This window comes from Grampus griseus, assembly GCF_964374135.1.
Source record: "Grampus griseus genome assembly, chromosome: 19".
NCBI lineage: Eukaryota > Metazoa > Chordata > Mammalia > Artiodactyla > Delphinidae > Grampus > Grampus griseus.
Genome location: NC_139013.1, coordinates 10,798,723 through 10,816,900, shown reverse-complemented (window position 1 = coordinate 10,816,900; position 18,178 = coordinate 10,798,723). Strand labels below are relative to the sequence as shown.

Here is an 18,178-nt window from a genome sequence, read left to right as displayed (position 1 = left end):
GTGAGCTCACATCCTTCTACTCCGCCATCTTCCCCATGGCCTTTTAATTGAGATGACACACCTGGTCTCAAGGCTTAATGAAGCTCAGGTTCTTGATGTCTCGTTGCAGAAAAAATTCAGTGAGAGACAAAGTGATATGTGAGAAGTGAATTTATTTAGAGAGAAACACACTCCACAGACAGAGTGTGGGCCATCTCAGAAGGCGAGAGGCCCTGAAATATGGGGTGGTTAATTTTTATGGACTGGGTAATTTCATAGGCTAATGAGTGGAAGGATTATTCCATCTATTTCAGGGGAATGGGCGTGGATTTCCAGGAATTGCACCACAGCACACTTTTTGGCCTTTTATGCTTGTCCTCAGACCTGTCATGGCGCTGGTGGGTGTGTCCTTTAGCATATGCTAATGTATTACAATGAGCGTATAATGAGGCTCACGTTCCACTGGAAGTTGAATCTTCCGCCATCTTGGACTTAGTTAGTTCTAACGTCCTTTGGCTATGTCATTCTTTTAAAGGTTGTGCCCTGCCCCTTGCCTCCTGTTTCAATAGCAGGGAAAATGGATGAGGCAGGAGACTTAGGACCCAGGCCCTCAAGGAGGCGAGAGAGGATGCAGCCTGGTTGCAAGTGGAGACAGGGCTTGGACTTGAACTGAAGGAGGGCCAGCTCATCCTGGTAGAAGAAAGGAAAGTGTTACCATTTGACATTGCCTCCAAATTGTGAAAAGCAGTCTCCTAGTTTTTGTATGTTAGCAGTAATCCCACACAGCAGCAAAGCTCAAAACAGGTCCTTGGACTGCAGTCTGGTGTTGATGTAGACGATACAGCTTCCTTCACCAACCATCATAAAGAACTGGACAAATACTGGCCATGTTTGTTCTACATGGTTGGGGCAAAAGGACCAGGAGAGTGGTGGGCAATTACAACAGAGAATCTTTGGGAGGGAAGAGCCCTGTGGCTGGAGCAGCTGTGATACTGTGATTTATAATAAATATGTATTTGGTCTTTGTCCCCTGAGTCTGGAACAGAGCTCCTAAACCCTTTGGAACGGGGTAATAAGGGTGTGTTTTGTTATGTTAATGAGGTGGCTTTGGAAAGCACCTAGGTAACCTAAGGATAGGGGCTGGGTGCCAAGGGACCCAACTGGATGATTAGAGGGTCAGAACTTCCAGGTCTCCAGGGAGGGGAGAGGGGTTGGAGGTTGAATTAGTCACGGAAGTTCAATGATTTAATCAGTCATGACTGTGTAATGAAGCTTCCATAGAAAACCTCAAGGGACAGGGTTTGGAGATCTTCCAGGTTGGTGAACACATGGAGATGTGGGGAGAGTGGTGCCCAGAGAGGTCATGGAAGCTCCCTGCCCCTTCCCCATACCTTGCCCTATGCATCTCTTCCACGTGGCTGTTCCTGAGTTATATCCTTTTATAAGAAACCAGTAATCTAGTAAATCAAGCATGTCTCTGAGTTCTGTGAGCCACTCATCGAACCCAAGGAAGGGGGTTGTTGGATCTGTAGCCAGTCGGTCAGAAGCATGGGTGACACTGGACTTGAAATTGGCATCTGAAGGGGTGAGGGTAGGGGGCAGTCTTGTAGGACTGAACCCTTAACCTGTGGAATCTGACGCTGTCTCCAGGTAGACAGTGTCAGGATTGAGTTGACTGTGGTGTCTGAGAATTGCTTGGCATGGGGGAAAAAAACCCTCACACACTGGAATTGGGTGCAGAATCATTAGCAGCCATGACAGGGAGGGGATGGGGAGGCTAGAGGCAGGGGCAGCGGGGTGCAGAGCCTGAAGAGCCCCCCCAGGTGAGGCCTGTGTGCGTAGTAACACCATTCTGTAGTAAAAACGAATGTGCACCTGGCTGGTACCAAGAAGCAGGTACACACCAGGGTGTGCAGCAGGGTTCCTTTCAGAGTTCAAAACTGGGCAAAAGGAATCAAGATGGGAGGGGCATCAGAGTTTTTAGGGGCCCAGAAACTTCAAGCTTGAGCTGAGTGGTAGTTGCTCAGGTAAATTCTTTTGTAAAAAATCTATTGAGGCCACATTTAAAATTTGTGTTGTTTATGTAAAATAAATCTCAATGAAAGAAAATTGAGTGGGGACTTCCTTGGTGGTCCAGTGGTTAAGACTCTGCGCTTCCATTGCAGGGGGTGCGGGTTCAATCCCTAGTCAGGGAGCTAAGATCCTGCAAGAAGAGAAAAAATGAGCTAGGACTAGGAGCCAGACTTTGAGAGAAGGGCAGGTGGGAACCATGGAAGGGTTTTGAGTAGAGGAAGGGCATGTCTGGGGCATGGTTGGGGTGGGGGGTGGGGTGGCCCCAGCTCCTGACTGGCTCTCTAATCCTGGTAAGCCCTCCAGCCCTCTCTGGACCCACTTTTCCCCACCCAGTCCTCTCGTGGGCATGGAGGCAAAACAGAAGTAGGAGGGGGAAGTTGCCAAAATCACCATGAGACTGAGCCCCTGGGGGCAGAGCCCTCTGACTTATGCCTGCAGCCCTGCCCCTGGTGCAGGGCCTTCAGGAAGTGCTGATTGTGTGAGGGGGAGAGCAGAGACTGCTGGAGGGAGAGGTCAGGACCTGAGCTCCACAGTGGAGAGTGGGGGCAGGGCGGCGGGGGCAGATCTGAGATAACTCAGAACAGGAGCGCTCTCACGTGTCCTCTTAGTTTCTTAGTCAAAAGCCCCTTATAACCAGTTCGTCCCTTGTCCCAGAAGAAACCAACATGTGGTAGAGGGTGAGAAGCTTCCAGCCATCCCAGGTAGTGTGTTCATTCAGTGATATTCACTGAGGCCTGGTATATGCCAGGCCCTTGACATTGAAGACGCAACAGAGTAAAAATTAAAATAGGGTGTAGGGAACTCTGAGCGAATGAATGGGCTGGTTGGCTAAGTGCTGGGGCTCCAGAGCCCGGCCACCTGGGTCAAATCCCAGCTCCCCCATCTCTTTGCTGTGGCTTTGGGCAGGGTTCTTAATCTCTGTGCCTCAGTTTCCTCATCTGTAAAATGGGACCAATAATACCACCTTGTCTCCTTTTGTAGAGATTTTGTGAGATCATTTATATAAAGGACTTAACTTGGGGCTTTGCCCAATAAATATTATTATCGTAATAGAGACAGGTTCGTGGGGCTATGGGAGCTTCAGAGAGGGCTTCCTGGAGGAGGGGGCATCTAAGCAGGGGCCCAAAGGAGGAGTAAGAAGGAGTTTGCCCGCTGAAGCCAAGTACAACTAGGAAAGGGTGGTCCTGGAGGAATGAGTTCGGCAGGGTATCTGGCATCACTAAGGAGGGCTTACTGCAGGGGTAGGGTGTTAGAAATGTTCCTGTTTCCTCTTCCCCGCAGATGGGCTGGCGTCCAGAGGAAGGGCTGTCTGCGGCAATGGGTGGTGCAAACCCCAGTTTAGCTCTTGGGGCTGAGGGGGAGGCTGGCTGTGGACTTGCAGGGAAATCCAAAGATAGCTCAGCAGAGAAGGATGACTCGCAGCCTGGGCTTCCCCTCAAATCACGGGAAGCGAGGATGAATCAGCCTCTGCAAGTGGAACGAAGCGGCTGTGGGAAACGAGACCTAGGTTCAGGGTCCAAGGCTGCTCTGTCTTTGACTCACCTCAAGCAGGGCAGAGAGGGAGGGCTCTGCAGTGGGATGAGCTGGGTGTGAATCCAGGCCCTCTAGGCCCTGCTCCTCTTGAAACCTCAGTTTCTGTATCTGTACAATGGGGTGGAGTGGGGCGGGCAGTGGTGGTGGTGACTTACAAAACAGGAGCGCAGAGCTGGGCATACAGGAGGACCTCTGTAAGTGCCAGCCCCCTTTCCTTTTTCTGTCTTAGTCCTAGCAGGTACGAAACAAGTACGTAGGATGGTTTGGAATTCCTGTTAGTCTCCTGATAGGTGAGTTTTCATCTAGGTTCTGGTGGGATATGAGTAGAGAGGGTTAAAGGGCAGTAGAAAAAAGAGAAAGGGCAGCCCCGTATTCATTGTGTCTGAAAATCAGTAGCACTAATAAAAATGATTAAGTTCTCGCCTGTATTTGTTCTTACTAAATACCTGACCCTCTGTGCACTCCCAGTTTTAATCTTCACAGCTGACCCATGGGAAGGTGGCCCTATCTTACAGGTGAAGTGAAATGTTCAGAGGTGAAGCCACTTGCCCAAAGTCACACAGCCAGTGGTTGGCAGAGCCAGGATTTGGACCCTGATCCAAATCTGAGGGAGGAGGGCTGGGGGCCTGGACTCCTCGGTCTGAGGGAGGAGGGGCTGGGGGGCTGGGCTCCTGGGCCTGAATTGAAAGCCCTTGCTCTTCGCCGCAGATCTGGGCTGGGGCCAGGTGGGAGTTGAGGACTCCCCAGCCTACAGACCCGGGAGGATACGTCTTAGAGGCCTCTGTTTTATAGATGGGGAAACAGGTTCAGACAGGGCAAGGGCGTTCCACTGGCTGACCTGCCTGTTTGGAGTGTGGATGTTTCGAAAGAAACAGCAACTTCTTCTGACTTTGTTTAACATTTATTACAAAGTATAAGAGCAGAGACTGGTGAGCTTCACCCTTCCCCCCAGGTCCCACCTTCTCCCCCACCAGATAATTCTCTGCAGCTCTGGAGAATTGGTGTCCTCCTCGATCTCCCGCCAGGGGGCTCTGCCTTCTGCCTCGGGCCTCGTTCCTTCATCTGTGCTGGTCAGCGGGTAACTGATGCAGTCCAGCATCTTGGACTCTGGGCCCCCGCTCCCCTCCTCCTCTGGGTCTCAGGAGTCCCAGTCCCCAGGCACAGGGTATGTGGGACAGGGGTGACCATTTTCCCATTTGGGGCCTCGGTGGGGATGGGCCACGGCCTCCCTCCTTCAGCTAGTGTCCCCGCCAGCAGCCATCAGGGAGTCAACCCACCCCAAGGTGTGGCCCCCCTGGGTCCTTACGCTTAACTGGCTTTATGTATGGGGCTGGGTTAGGAGTAGCAGAGAGAATGTCCTTGACCTCAATCCTGGGGAAAGTAGCCTGGTTCTTCCTGGCTGGGTCCTGGGGAGACAAACAGAGAGCTGGATAGACAAGCAGGCCAGACACCAGAGGAAGAGACAGAGACAGAGACCAAGCAAAGAAAGAGAGAGCGGGTACTGAGAGTCTGTGAAGGGGGGATGGAACGTCTGTTTCCTTCGCTGCTGGTCCAGCCCCGAACTTGGAGTCCCTCCCTCCAGACAGAGCCAAAGCGGAAGAGAAAGGGTGGCCTCACCTCCAGGCCACCCATCCCCCACCCCCTTAGTCACATGGAGTGCTGGCCACAGGCACCCTTCCTCCAGGATGTTCTCCTGCCCAAGTCCCAGCTCCCTTACCAGCTACGTGGCCTCCTGGCTTGGTTCTGGAAGCTGCCGTGGACCCAGGGCAGCGCTAAGCAGCTCGGTCAGGGTGTCTAGCTTCCCTGCCAGCGCATCAATCTGCTTCTCCAGGGCCTGGTGTGAGGTGCTCAGACCCAGCTGCAGGTCACAGAGGATCATGTGCATCTGGGCAGAGAGAGGTCAGAGGGATCGGCTGGGGGAGACTCTCCCTGCCCCGTGGAGTAAGGCAGCGGAACCAGCATTTACTAAGTCCTTACAGGCCTTGGAGGACTATCCTCAATAATATCAGGTACCTGATCAACCACCTGCCACCGCCCAGCAACTTGGCCCGGTGCTTTTTATAGTTTAAAATCCTCCTAAAAGTGTGGGCAGTGGGAATCCTGTTTCTATTTTTAAGAGCTGAGGAAACAGGCCTGGAGCAGTTAAATGACACGCCCAAGGCAGCACCTGGATCAGGGAGGCCCTAGAACTTAGTAGGTGCTCACTTAAATCTTTGTGTAATTGATGACTGCCTGACTTCACAATCCACAGAGCCCTTTCTCTGCCTTCTCAAACTAGGATTCACAGCTTCGTCCTTGAGAGTGTGTGAGCTTTCTATGAGAACTCTTGACTTCCATGTTTTGAGCCGGGTGGATAATCTTGGAAATCATGACCTGCCAATTCCGTCAGATTTAGGCCACCACCATGCAGTTTAGGGGCCGGCATCTGTGACTGTGTTTACCATGGTATTGGGGCCAAGGGCCACTGTTTGAATTGTCGTGGACTAATGAGAAAAAAGCAGAGGCTACCGGATAAGCAAGAGGTGCTGTGAGCCAAGCCGGGGTGCATGATGTCACCTACTCGAGCACTTCAGAATCAAGGGGACCCAGGAGAAGGAGGGCAAGCTGAGTCACCCCTTGGCCAGGCAAGGCTGCCCAGCGCTCCTGGGCCCCCTCTTCACAATAGCAACACAGATTGAGTTTTCTATCTGTCCGGTGTCAGTGCTGTTAATTCGCATTTTATTGCTTTGCCCTTTGTGTCTGAACTTGGTTTGTCAATTTGCTTTGGTTTTATTGTTGTATAAGAGTCATAGTTGAAAGGAATTTTATATCCGTCCACATGTAAGTAACTTGACAATGGAGATAATTTCACATCGAACACTGGAGTTCTTTGTACAAGTTATTTAAGTTTCAAAGGAAACCGCACCTCACATGAGAAACGCTATTGCATCATTCACTTATTCATTCATTCGTTCGTTCAGCCACAAACCTTTAGTGAGTGCCTGTGTGTGCCAGCGTTCCCTATTCCAGGGCCAGATCTGCCTACCAGCTGCCCCCAACCTCCCTCTTCTCCCAGACCCCCTCTCATGGGATCCCAGTACCTTGGAGATGTCCACCATAGAGTTCACTTTTTCCCGGAGCTTTCTGTGTTTCAGCCGCACCTGGCGGAAACTGGGGATAAAAAAATGGGGGGGTCAGAGTGGCCCTAGCTCAGAGGTGGGATGAGAGGGGGTGGCTGCACCCATGAGCCCGCCTCCCACATAGAGACCCGGGCATCCAGGCCCACAGACACTCTGAGACATGTAAACGAAACCATCACGCAGAGTCACTGTGAGGTCCAGGTGGGCATCCGTTCAGTGAGACAACACATGGGCATCCTGACCTGGGCACATGTTCATGCTTGGTCACACACACACGCGCGCGTGCGCGTGCACCCTGCAGAGAGGAAGAGACTTGGACATGGCGTGCGCACGCATAGAGGTCCTCACCTGTTGATGGCGGCCAGCAGCCTGCGCTGGTGCCTGCGGGCTGCTCCAGAGTCCTTCCTGCGTGTATGTTTGTAGAACATCCAGGACTCTTGCAGCACTCGGGCGGCCGACTCCTTCATCTGGGGGTGGGTTTCACAGTGTCAAGCGAGATAGTCCTCCTAGGGTTCTGGGAGGAGGGGCCCAGGGTCTGGATCCTGGGTCTGAGGGAGGAGGGGCCGGGGGCCTGGATCCTGGATCTGAGGGGGGAGGGGCCGGGGGCCTGGATCCTGGGGCTGTGGAAGGGGTGTGCCCTGGGTCCTGGAGGCCCCCCTCACCTCTTTGGTATACTGAATATCCATCATGAAGTTGTGCACGTGCTTCTCTGCCTTATTAAACTCCAGCTTCCGGGCCACCACGGCCACCAGCAGGGCTGTGCAGCAGACCCCCTGTGGGCACAGCAGGCACTATGACACAAGACCCGTGGGGATCTGAGGACCAGCCGTGTGCCACCAACTCTCTCTCTCCTTGAGCCCTCCCACCAGCCACAGACAGCAGGCACCACCACCGCTAGTTGACAGACAAGCAAACCGGCCCAGAGAGAGTCAGGGTCCCACAGCTCCCAGTGGTGGAGCTGGGATCATAAAATCATGCGTCCGAGTCCAAATCCTAGGTGTGGTATTTACACCATCACAATGTTCTCTCTCTTTTTTTAAAAAAAGAAATTTATTTATTTTATTTTATTTATTTTTGGCTGCATTGGGTCTTCGTCGCTGCACACGGGCTTTCTCTAGTTGTGGCGAGTGGGGACTACTCTTTGTCGTGGTGCGCGGGCTTCTCATTGCTGTGGCTTCTCTTGTTGCAGAGCACGGGCTCTAGGTGCGCGGGCTTCAGTAGTTGTGGCGCGTGAGCTCAGTAGTTGTGGCTCGGGGGCTCTAGAGCGCAGGCTCAGTAGTTGTGGCGCACGGGCTTAGTTGCTCTGTGGCATGTGGGATCTTCCCGGACCAGGGCTCGAACCCGTGTCCCCTGCATTGGCAGGTGGATTCTTAACCACTGCGCCACCAGGGAAGCCCATGTTCTCTTTGGTTAAGTGTGATTGGAGATTGGGGAGAAGGGCTGGTTCTGGGCAAGGAGCAGACCTCAGACTCCTGCGGGACCCTTTCCTTCCCACGGTCCAGTGGGCCGTCAGGTCAGTGAGGGTGTCCTCCCCCTCCTCCCCACCCCTACAGCCTCTGCCCAGCTCTGGCCACATCCTCTCCCTTCTGGACAGTCTCCAGCCTTTCCCTCACTCCACCCTGACCCCAGGGAGATCGAACATCCAGTTATGCCCCTGATGCCCTCACCCTAATCTCCTTCTAGGCTCCCACTGCCCCAGACTTCTTAGTGTAGCCCTCAAGGCCTTCCAAGGTCCAGGCCGCTCTTCCTCCTCTGCCCAGCTCCCGTCCCAGGCAACTCAGCCCCCACCTGCCTGAGCAGGTCTCACTCTTCTCCCTTCCTTCTCGAGGCCTCTGATCCTTCAAGGCCCCAACAAATCCCAACTGCTCTGTAGCACCTGGAGTTAGAATGAATCTCCTGAAGTCTTCCCCCACCCCATATGTTTCAACTCTTGACCCTCAGGATAATTACTAGCTGTAAACCTTGGCTCTGGGGCTGCTTGGGTTTCAAGCCCAGCTTCAGAGCAAGTTATCTAATCTCTTAGTGTCTGAGTTTCTTATCTGTAAAATGTGTACACCCTCACAGTATTACTCCGAGGATTCCATAAGTCGACACCTTTAGAGCAGAGACTGGCACAGAGTATGTGCCCAATAAAAGTTAGCCGTTATAATTTCATTGTACCTTGGAACCTCTCAGCTAGGAGTTGGTTGTGAGCTCGAGTGCAAATCGCCTTATCTCCCTTTGGGAGTGTGTGCCTGGCTGAGTCTCTGCCCCTCTTTCCTAGTCACAAAGACTCACTGCTGGAGGGAAGGGGGCTGTCACATTTCCCCCCATGCATCACCTGTGGACCCAGGACTGGGGGATTCACCATGTCCTTCCTGGGACAAATCAGGGCTGGGGCTGGAGGCTTGAATTCCTGCGGGTGAAGGGAGCCAGATCTCACAGGGAGGTGAAGGCCAAGGCATTGGGTGCTGGGTCTATGAGGGGAAGGGGGCAGATGTCTAGATGTAGGAGGAGGCCGACCCTGGGGAGGAGGCTGGAGTCTGGCGCTTGGGGAGCCTCTGCCTCATCCTTGAGGGCACAAGAGCTGGGGTAGGGGCAGCCGGACGCCTGGAACCAGTTACAACAACAGCTTCCGCATCGCCACCCCCTGACCCAGTTACTGAGCATTTTCTGTGTTTGAGACCCTTTACATGGTTTAATTCATTTCGTCTTCTCAGGAACCCCGTGAGGAGTACGCTGGTATCAGCATCCCCATTTTACAGATGAGGAAATTGAGGCCCAGAAAGATTGTGTGGCTGACTCCCAGCTAGGAAGTGGGCAGAAGCAGGATTTGAACCCAGGCAGCCTGAGTCCACAGGCATGCTCTTGATGTCTAAACAGCTTTAATGGAGGCTGGGAGACTGGATTCCTGGGTCCTGGAAGAGCCTAGAGCTGGGAAACCAGGTACCTGAGTCCTGGATGATTGAGAGGGTAAAGGGGGGTGGAGAGGGCAAGATACCTGAGTCTTGGTGGGGCTTGGGACTGGACTCCTGGAATCTGGGAGGAAATGGGGCTGGGAGGTCAGGGGCCTGTGTTCCCGAGGAGGACGAGGGCTGGGTCCTAGGTTCTGGAGAGAGCAAGGACTCAGGGGATGGATTCCTGGATTTTCAAAGGAAATGAGGCTAGTGTTTGTGTCCTGGACAGGGAATGGGGCTGTGGGGGTCCAGACACCCGAGTTTCTTGGGGGTGTCCCTGAGTGCCTTAGTTGGCTCTGTGGTTTCCTGGGGCCCAGGGGATGAGCAGTGTGGGATAAAGGCAGGGTCCCTGAGTGGGTGTACTCACCATGACCCCAGTGCAGAGGCAGACAATCTTGCCCCATGTGGTACCCGGCACCACGTCCCCGTAGCCGATGGTCAGGAATGTGATGGGGATGAGCCACAGTGTGTCTGAAAGGTGCCCGGTGGCATTAACGGTCTGTCTGTGGGGAAGAGTGGGTTAATTCTGGGGTTCCTGTGATGTTTGATACCCTCTTTCTTAACATACACCCACAGTTGCAAGAAGGACTCAGAAAAAGCCAGTTAAGTTCTGGGCTTTGGAGAGCCTGCCTGGCCTCCTCCTTGCTGTGTGACCTGGGCAAGATGCTCAACCACTCTGGGCTGTGGCATTTGAACCTGGATCCGACCAATTCCAAAGCCTTTTTGGTTTCAGCTAGGCTACCAGGGCTGCTACATTCAGAGCGTGTGGTTGAGGGGTTGAGAGGGGGGCAGACACCCAGCCTGAAGTCCACTTGTCAGACCCGGCAGGGGGCTGCATCCACTCAAAGGAAGGGGCACCTTTTTCTAATTTCCACAAAGATGCTCTATGGCCTAGAGGTGGCCCTATCAGGACTAAAAAGGTGGGACTCTAAAAAGGCTTGACGGGGGACTTCCCTGGTCGTCCGGTGGTAAGGAACCCACCTTACAGTGCAGGGGACACGGGTTCAATCCCTGGTCAGGGAGCTAAGATCCCACAGGCCGCAGGGCAACTAAGCCTGCACACCACAACTACTGAGCTTGCGCACCTCAACCAGAGCCTGCGTGCCGCAAACCACAGAGCCCACGCGCCCTGGAGCCTGCATGCCACAACTAGAGAAGAGAAAACCTGCGCACCACAACTAGAGAGAAGCCCACGCGCCGCAACAAAAGATCCCGCATGCCACAACCAAGACCCGACACAGCCAAAAGTAAATAAAATAAAATAGAAAATAAATCTTTAAAATAAGGAAATAAATGCACTTTAAAAAAATAAATAAAAAGGCTTGGCAGACTCTGCCTCTTTTCCCCTCACTTCATAGGAGGGGACATTTAGGTCCAGCCATGGAAAGGATGGATAATCAGGATTTGTCTAACTTTGACCCACAGTTAGGCCAAAGCAGGGAAAGCATCACTCACCAGGGCCCCAGACACCTCAAACCCACTAAATTGTGTCTGGAGGTGGCGACTGAATCTGCCCTGTTAAGCTCCAATCCCTTCATCCCAAAATACATTCAAGTTTGAGGACTTCTGCCTCAAACAGATTTAGAAATTTGGCTCCCTCCCCATCCTCCCATTTTTCAGGTGAGAAAATTGGTGGGAGGATCATTTACTGATCCTGACCAATTTCCCAACTGAGAAAACTGAGATCCTGTGAGACAAATGAGTTTAAAATCATGAAAGATTAGAATTGCCAGGGAGACTTTAAAGATGGTGGATTTTGATACCCATTTTATAGATGCGGAAACAGAGGCTCAGAGAGGAGAGATCTAAGGCCAGTTCTTCCCATTCTCCATCTCCCCTCAAGAATCCTTTGCCAGATGTACGAAACCAGAGGTTCTCAAATTTGAGCCAGCATCAGCGTGAACTGTTAAAAAAGATTGCTGGGCCCAACCCACCAGAGTTTTGGATTCCACAGATCCGGGTGGGGCCTGCGAGTTTGGATTTGCAACCAGTTCCCAGGAGATGCTGCTGGTCCCAGAACCACACTTTGAGAACCACTGGCTAAGATTACCCCCAATTTGTTTATCTGTAAGGTAAGTGGAGGCCCTGAGGGGTACAGTTCCAGCATCAGGTCAAAGTCCAGCAGGGGGTCTCGAATTCTCATACCAATGCTCTGCACGGAATTCCCTTCTGGCGCAGCCCGGGGGTCACTGGGAGCACCTACAGTGCATCTGTGCTAATTTGGAAGAGACGTCCCCTTCCTCCAAAGCAGGTGCAACCCTTGGCCAGGGCCCAGAGCCTGCGTGTTGAGACTGAACAGATGCCTGGAAACCTGAGGCAAGAGAGATTTGGAAGCAGGAAGGGCAGGGCTTCCTATGGTGTGTGTGTGTGTCTGGGGAGACTGGAGACTGCAGGTGGAGGAAAGGCTTTGGGGCGATAGGCTTTCTCCACTTCTTGGTCCCAGGGAGTCCCAACCTGCACCACGGTACAGGGCGATGGTGGTTGTAAGCGGCTCCTCCAGAGGCTCCAGGTACCGTCCCTTCCCGCCCTCCCCTCCCCGCGCACCCTCACCTCTCGGCCACCGACAGCACCCAGGCGGTGGTGAGCCAGAGGCCAAGCGTGAGGCAGAGCAGCAGGCGGCCGGGGTGCGTGTTCATGTACAGCTTGGCCACGAACCAGTGGCGGAAGCGGACCTGGTTGAGCGCGCCGATGCTGCGGTAGGAGGCGTTGAGCAGGACGCCGCTGTGCAGGAGCAGGGCGCGGGGCACCAGGTACAGGCGCAGCAGCATGGCCAGCGACAGCAGCGCCTCCGCCTGGCCCAGGAAGCTCGGCCAGGACTGCGTGACCGCCGTCTGCGGGGACCCCGAGATCTGCGCGCACGGCGGGCGCCACACCGGCGCCGGGTGCAGCGCGCACACAGCCAGCTCCAGCACGATCTGCGCCGCCTGCCGCCCGGTCAGCGCCACGCGCCAGTCCCGGAGCCCGTTGTCCGTCATGAACAGCTGCAGGGAGGGGAACGGATGCAGAAGGAGGGGGGTCACACGAAGGTCTGGCGCCCGCTCCCCAGCCTGCGCGGGGAGATAAGGGGGGCGCGCCCGCGGGGCCGGAGAGGGAGGCAGATAGCGCAGGGCATGGGGCCCGGGAGGGTGGGAAGGGGCAGGGCAGGAACCGAGGAAGACATCTCTCCACCTTCTCCCCCTAGTTTCAGCCCACTTCCAGAACTTCCAGCCCAGAAGCACTTATTGAGTGCCTGTTGTATGCCCGACGTTGTTCCATATGTTGAGATACATTGAGGATATGGGTGGACAAGACAAACGAAACAAAACCCCTGCCTCTCCGAGGACTTACATTCCACATCCATAGAGCTGTGTCCTAACTCCAGTTTCTGGGGACGCAGTAGTAATTGCCATCGTCCCATTAGCAATGATAATGGCCAACATTTACAGGGCACTTTGGAGGTGCCAGGCATTGTGCTGTCCTCTGTACGTGTGTGACTCAGCGAATGCTCACAAGACAGTGAGATTGAAAATATTCTTACCCCCATTTTACAGATGCAGAAACTGAGGCCCTGGGCTCTCAGGCCACTTAACTATTCGAACGACTGCGTTAATGATGTGTACTTCTTACTGAGCACATCTTGTGTGCCAGGCACTGCAAGGGGCGGCACCACACTCGACCAATAACCCTCATTTTATACTGCAGAGGTGTGGGGGGAAGGAAACAGGATCTGGGGATGTGGGGGATGGGATGAGAGGGGAAGGGGTGGAGAGTCCAGTGTGGGTTGAGACATGAGATGGGAGGGGGGGATACGGGTGGGAAGGGCTTCTGGGTCTGTGGAGTCGTTGGCACAGAGGTGGGGAGCTCAGCAGTGGGGAAGGACCTGCGGGCACATGGCTAGGATCTTGGGTTGTTGGGACAGGAACAGGTAGGGACTCAGGGATGAAAAAGTGAGATCTGGGAGGCTGTGTCTTGTGTGAGGCAACCTGGGACAGAGTGGACAGAGGCCTGGGGGCGGGAACTCTCAGCATCTACAGGTGTGCAAGGTGAGACAGGGCAGCAGGTGGAGGAAGGTCAGGGCTGCTCGGGGGGTGGGGGGGGCTGTCTGTCTGTCCGTGGTTCATCCCCTCCGGGTGGATGAGGGTGTGGATGTATCTCAGGGTGGAGGAAGCTCATTACTCAGCCCAGGAGGTGGGAAGGGTGAGCCGACAGGGCGTGGGGGTGGGCTGAGGGGAGCTAGGAAGGGGCTGGGGGCCTACCTGGACCTCTTTGGCGTGAAAGGCCACAATAAGGGAAAGGAGCGAGAACGTGGAGATGCTGATCATGCATTTAACCAGGAACAGGTGGATCGCCCACTGTTGGGAGGGAGGGAGAGAGGGGTGAGAGCCAAGGCCTCCCTCAGCCCCCGCTGCACTCTTCCCAAACCGCCATCCCTTCTCCAGTCCCAATTTCCCAGCCTCCTAACCCCCAGCCCCCAGCCCAGTTCCCCCTGATGCCTCAGGTCTGGGGAAGTCTCAAAACCATCATCTGGTCCCCAGGGAGAGTGCCCTCTTCCTTCCCAAGGGGACAGCCCTGGCCCAGGTGCCAGTGTTCACCCTCCTCCTCAGCTCTTCTGCTAGGACCACACCCCTGAGGGAAGACCTTGAAACTCACATTCCTTCCTAATTCCCCTGTGCTGGTCCCCATCAATAATAGTTCCTCAGTTGTGTGTGTGTGTATGGGGGGGTGTCTAGAAACAGACATTTAGCTTCTAAAAAGTGGTCCCTCCCCTTCCCTTCCCACCCAGCTGGTCTCTGCCCTAGAAAGCAACTTCAGGTCCCTCCCCTCCCCCCGCCTGCCCTTCGCAGTTCCTGAGGAGCCTAGAAACTATCACTCAGGCCCCAAGGAATGAGTGACACCCTCCCCTGCCCTCATCCAGGGGGGTGGGTTCCTAAGACCCCAGCCCCAGCTCTGAGAAAGGCCCCCCAGTCCTGCTGCCCCGTGTGTCTCCTCTGCCCCCCCTCCCCACCTCCTGCGTTCTCTCCTGGCTCTAAGCCCAGGGCAGAGCTGCCCAGAAGCACATGGCCTCCAGAAACCACAGGAAGTTTTTTCCCCTGTCTTTGTGTGGCAATACCTTGGAGGAATCTAGAATTCTTGAGGAAGGGATTTAGAGGGGACTGGGACTGCTGGATTCCCTAGGAGGGGGTGTGTGTGTGGATCCCTGCCTGGGAGGTGGTGTCAGGGGGAAGGGGCCACCTGGGCTCCCACTCTGAGCTCAGCACCTGTTTCTCCTAAAACACTGCCAGCTCCCCTGACCCAGGGCCCCCCTCTGTGCAGGGGAAGAGGGCCAGTTTCCTGTTCCATGGGACCTGCCCCCCTTCCCCGAACAATGGTGCTGTTGTCCCTAGCCCTCCCCACCCCTTCATCCTTCTGTGGCTCCCCAGTTCCCTGTCCCGCTCTTTAGTTTGTCCCAAAGAACATCCCACTAGGCCCAACCCCCTCCCCACTCTGCAATCCACTTCTCTGGTGGTCCTCTCTCCTTTCCAATTCCTCTTGCCCCGAATCCCCGACCCCCTTCTCTGTCTGTACCACTCCGTCTCTTACTGCATCTTTGTCTTGGTCTCTCTCTGTCTCGGTCTCTCTGTGTATCTCTGCCTCTCGGTACCTCTCACCATCCTCCCTCTCCCGCCCCACTATCTCTATCACGTTCCCCTGCATCGGTGGCGTCTGGCACCTGCCTCTCCTCCAGCCCTTCCCTCCTGGCGAGCAGGTGTCTGGATCCCTGCAAAATGAGTTTATTAGATTACGATGGAGGTGGGGAGGGGACACGGGTGTTGTCAAGGCAGTCATAGAAAGGGGGCCGAGGAGGACCCTTCGGATCATGTATTTCAACCCTCACTGCCGGTTTCCAGTTGCGGAAACTGAGGCTCAGAGAGCTGCAGCAGATTCCAGAGTCCCCGTGCTGGAGGCAGCAGCCTGGCAGGTGGTAGAGGGAAGCAATTGGAGGTGAGGCAGCGGAGGGATGGGGTGGCGTAGGAAAGACCCCCTGTCCCTTCCCATCTGCCAGGGCTCCCTTGTCCTCACCTCGCCTGCTGGGCGGGGTGCTGAAGTGTGGGAGCGGCGGGTCGGCCTGACCATGTTTCCTGTTGGCATGGGCTTCGGCGGCCCCACCCCCTCAGTGCCCGCTGCCCTCGCCTGGCCACCCGGCCAGAGGAAGCCAGCCTGCCCTGACAGTCCGTGTGGCTCCTGGTCACTTCAAAGCTGTCTGCCTCTCCCACCCCCAAATCCAAGCCTGAGTGTTGTCCCCCAGAAGTCCCCCCAACTCAATCCTCCAATCAGTGCCCTCCAACCAGCCCAATTCCACGTCCCTTACCCTAGACAGATCTCCAACCCCTCCTTTCCTGTTGAGCAATTCTGTCCCGTCCTCAAGCCGCCAGTTCTGACCCGTGTCCTTCATCTGCCCCCATCGCTGCCCGGACCAGGGCTGGAATGTGCTGGGAACCTGCTCAGACCTGTCCTAGCCCCACTTGTTCTTTCCTTCCCCACTCACACTATCCTCGAAGTCAGCCCCTCTCCCCCTAAAAACGCTCTAAGTCACCTCTAAGGAACCCGGGCCCCAGCCTCTCCTCTCCTGGGACCCAGGAGTCCAGGCTACCATAAACCTACCTCTCCCTTGTTTCCCAGACTAAATAGCCCATAGATTCTGGGGAAGCTGAGCTTCTTAATGTTGGAGATGGAAGGGGGAGGGGGGCGGTGCTTTGTTTTCTTTTCCCACCCCCCCACCCAGCCAGTTCTTTTGGTCTCTGCCCTTTGCCTCTGAGATACTGTGCAAACATTAGAGTTTAGATAAGGACCAAGGAGCTGCTGCCTACTGGAAGAAGTCAGCCTTTCTCCCCACCCTCCCTTCACTGAACCTGGGGTTACCTCTCCCCTAATCTGCTCAAGTATCTGACCAGCCACCTCCTGGCCTGCAGGGCTCCTGGACCTCCAACTGTCTAATTGCAATACCTTCAAACTGACACTCTGTGACCCCTCTTCCCTTCCTTTTGCAGAGAGGGCCCCCAGCATTTACCTCCCTAGGTCCCAGGAGTCCAGCCCTCAGCTCCCTCCACTCTCAGCCCCAGGGGTCTCCAGCCTCTACTCACTCAGGACCCGAGAGTCCTGGCCCCCAGGCCCCTCCTCCCTCAGACCCAGCAGTTTCAGCTTACAGCCCCTCCTCCCTCAAGGCTCGGGAGTCTCAGCCTCCAGCCTCCACTCACCAGGCACCCCCCGAACCATAGCATCTCCGCGTGCAGGACCATGAGTCCGATGCCGATTCCTGCCAGTGCCAGTGCCCAGCCTGCCAGACTCCTCTCCTGTTCCAGCAGATGCTTTCTCCGCCGCAGGGCCCCCAGGCCCGGCACCAGCTCCCCGCCCATGGCCCCCGGGGTCTTGGGGCTCAGCCAGCTTCCCGCCCAGAGTCCCCCACCTCGCAGCACACAAAGAGCAGCCACTATGGCTTGCAGGTCCCCGGCCTGCTCTGCTCCCTCGCTCTGGACTCTTGCTTTGAGGCACAGCAGAGCCTGTGCCCTCTGGGGGGTGGTGACTGCTGGGCAGGGCGGGGAGGTGCTGGGGAGGCCCCTGGGCAGAGGGGAGGCTCCCCAACCCCCCTTCTCAGACTAAGGAGGGGCTGGGTGTGTCTTGGGGCAGAGCAAGGAAGAGGCGTGTGTCCACATGGATTAAGACACACACCAACACACAATGGGCTTTGTCATACACAACGGTCTGCAGCGTGTAATACACACCTACACTCAGCCACACCCGGACACCATGCAACACACGGTGATAACACCCTCAACCATGGACAGCATGGCCGGAGACAGAACCTATAACACCCATGGGCATACAACACAACCTACAACGAGTGACTCACAACTCCCGACAAGCTCTGAAACTCACAGCCACACCCGGACACCACACACATGATGCGACACACACCGGCACTTAGTGAGGCAGGCAGCGCCCCGTGGCACACACGGTCACTTAAATATTGTCCACACGCAGGCACAAACACTGCAATCAAAGTTGGCACGACATCTTCTGACACAAACAGCCACACCCAGACGCCTCACACAGGATGATGCCCATTCGTAGCTACACAAACACAACATATACGGGTGTTCCACAAACACACGATCTGTATTGACCTCGCAATCCCCAAATGCCACACACAACATATCTGTGTGAACAGAGCACTCAGCCATCACACACCTGTGGAACAAAACACGACGTGTGCAGACACACAGCACTTAGGGACACACCCATGGCAGTCTCCAATCACCCAGCACCTGGAGAAATGCACACTGACGTACGTCACGGCACGTGGTGACTCAAGCACATATGCTCATAGAATGATTCACAACACACATGGATTCACCCTGACACACAATACACCCCGGTGCACAATGCCATTCATATATGCAGTCAGAGGACAATATGAACGGATGCGTGTAGGAACGGACCAGTAGGCACAGTGACATACACAGAAACCCAAGCGGCACATGCCCCGTGTAAGACATTTTGATCTATTTTGGTGCGTCACAC

At 55.0% G+C, this 18,178-nt stretch overlaps 1 protein-coding gene across 1 annotated transcript; it reads right to left on the bottom strand.

The window, feature by feature from the left end:
• Nucleotides 1-4,657: 4,657 nt before the first annotated feature.
• Nucleotides 4,658-17,013, bottom strand: KCNN4 (potassium calcium-activated channel subfamily N member 4; the record flags this gene model as incomplete). The annotated part of the gene is made up of 9 exons (XM_082677878.1): nucleotides 4,658-4,991; nucleotides 5,303-5,470; nucleotides 6,666-6,735; nucleotides 7,053-7,171; nucleotides 7,367-7,477; nucleotides 10,008-10,143; nucleotides 12,191-12,621; nucleotides 13,876-13,971; nucleotides 16,855-17,013. The coding sequence occupies 8 exons, from the start codon at nucleotides 17,011-17,013 to the stop codon at nucleotides 5,306-5,308; spliced, it is 1,287 nt and encodes a 428-aa protein (XP_082534004.1). The 3' UTR covers nucleotides 4,658-4,991; nucleotides 5,303-5,305.
• Nucleotides 17,014-18,178: the final 1,165 nt, after the last annotated feature.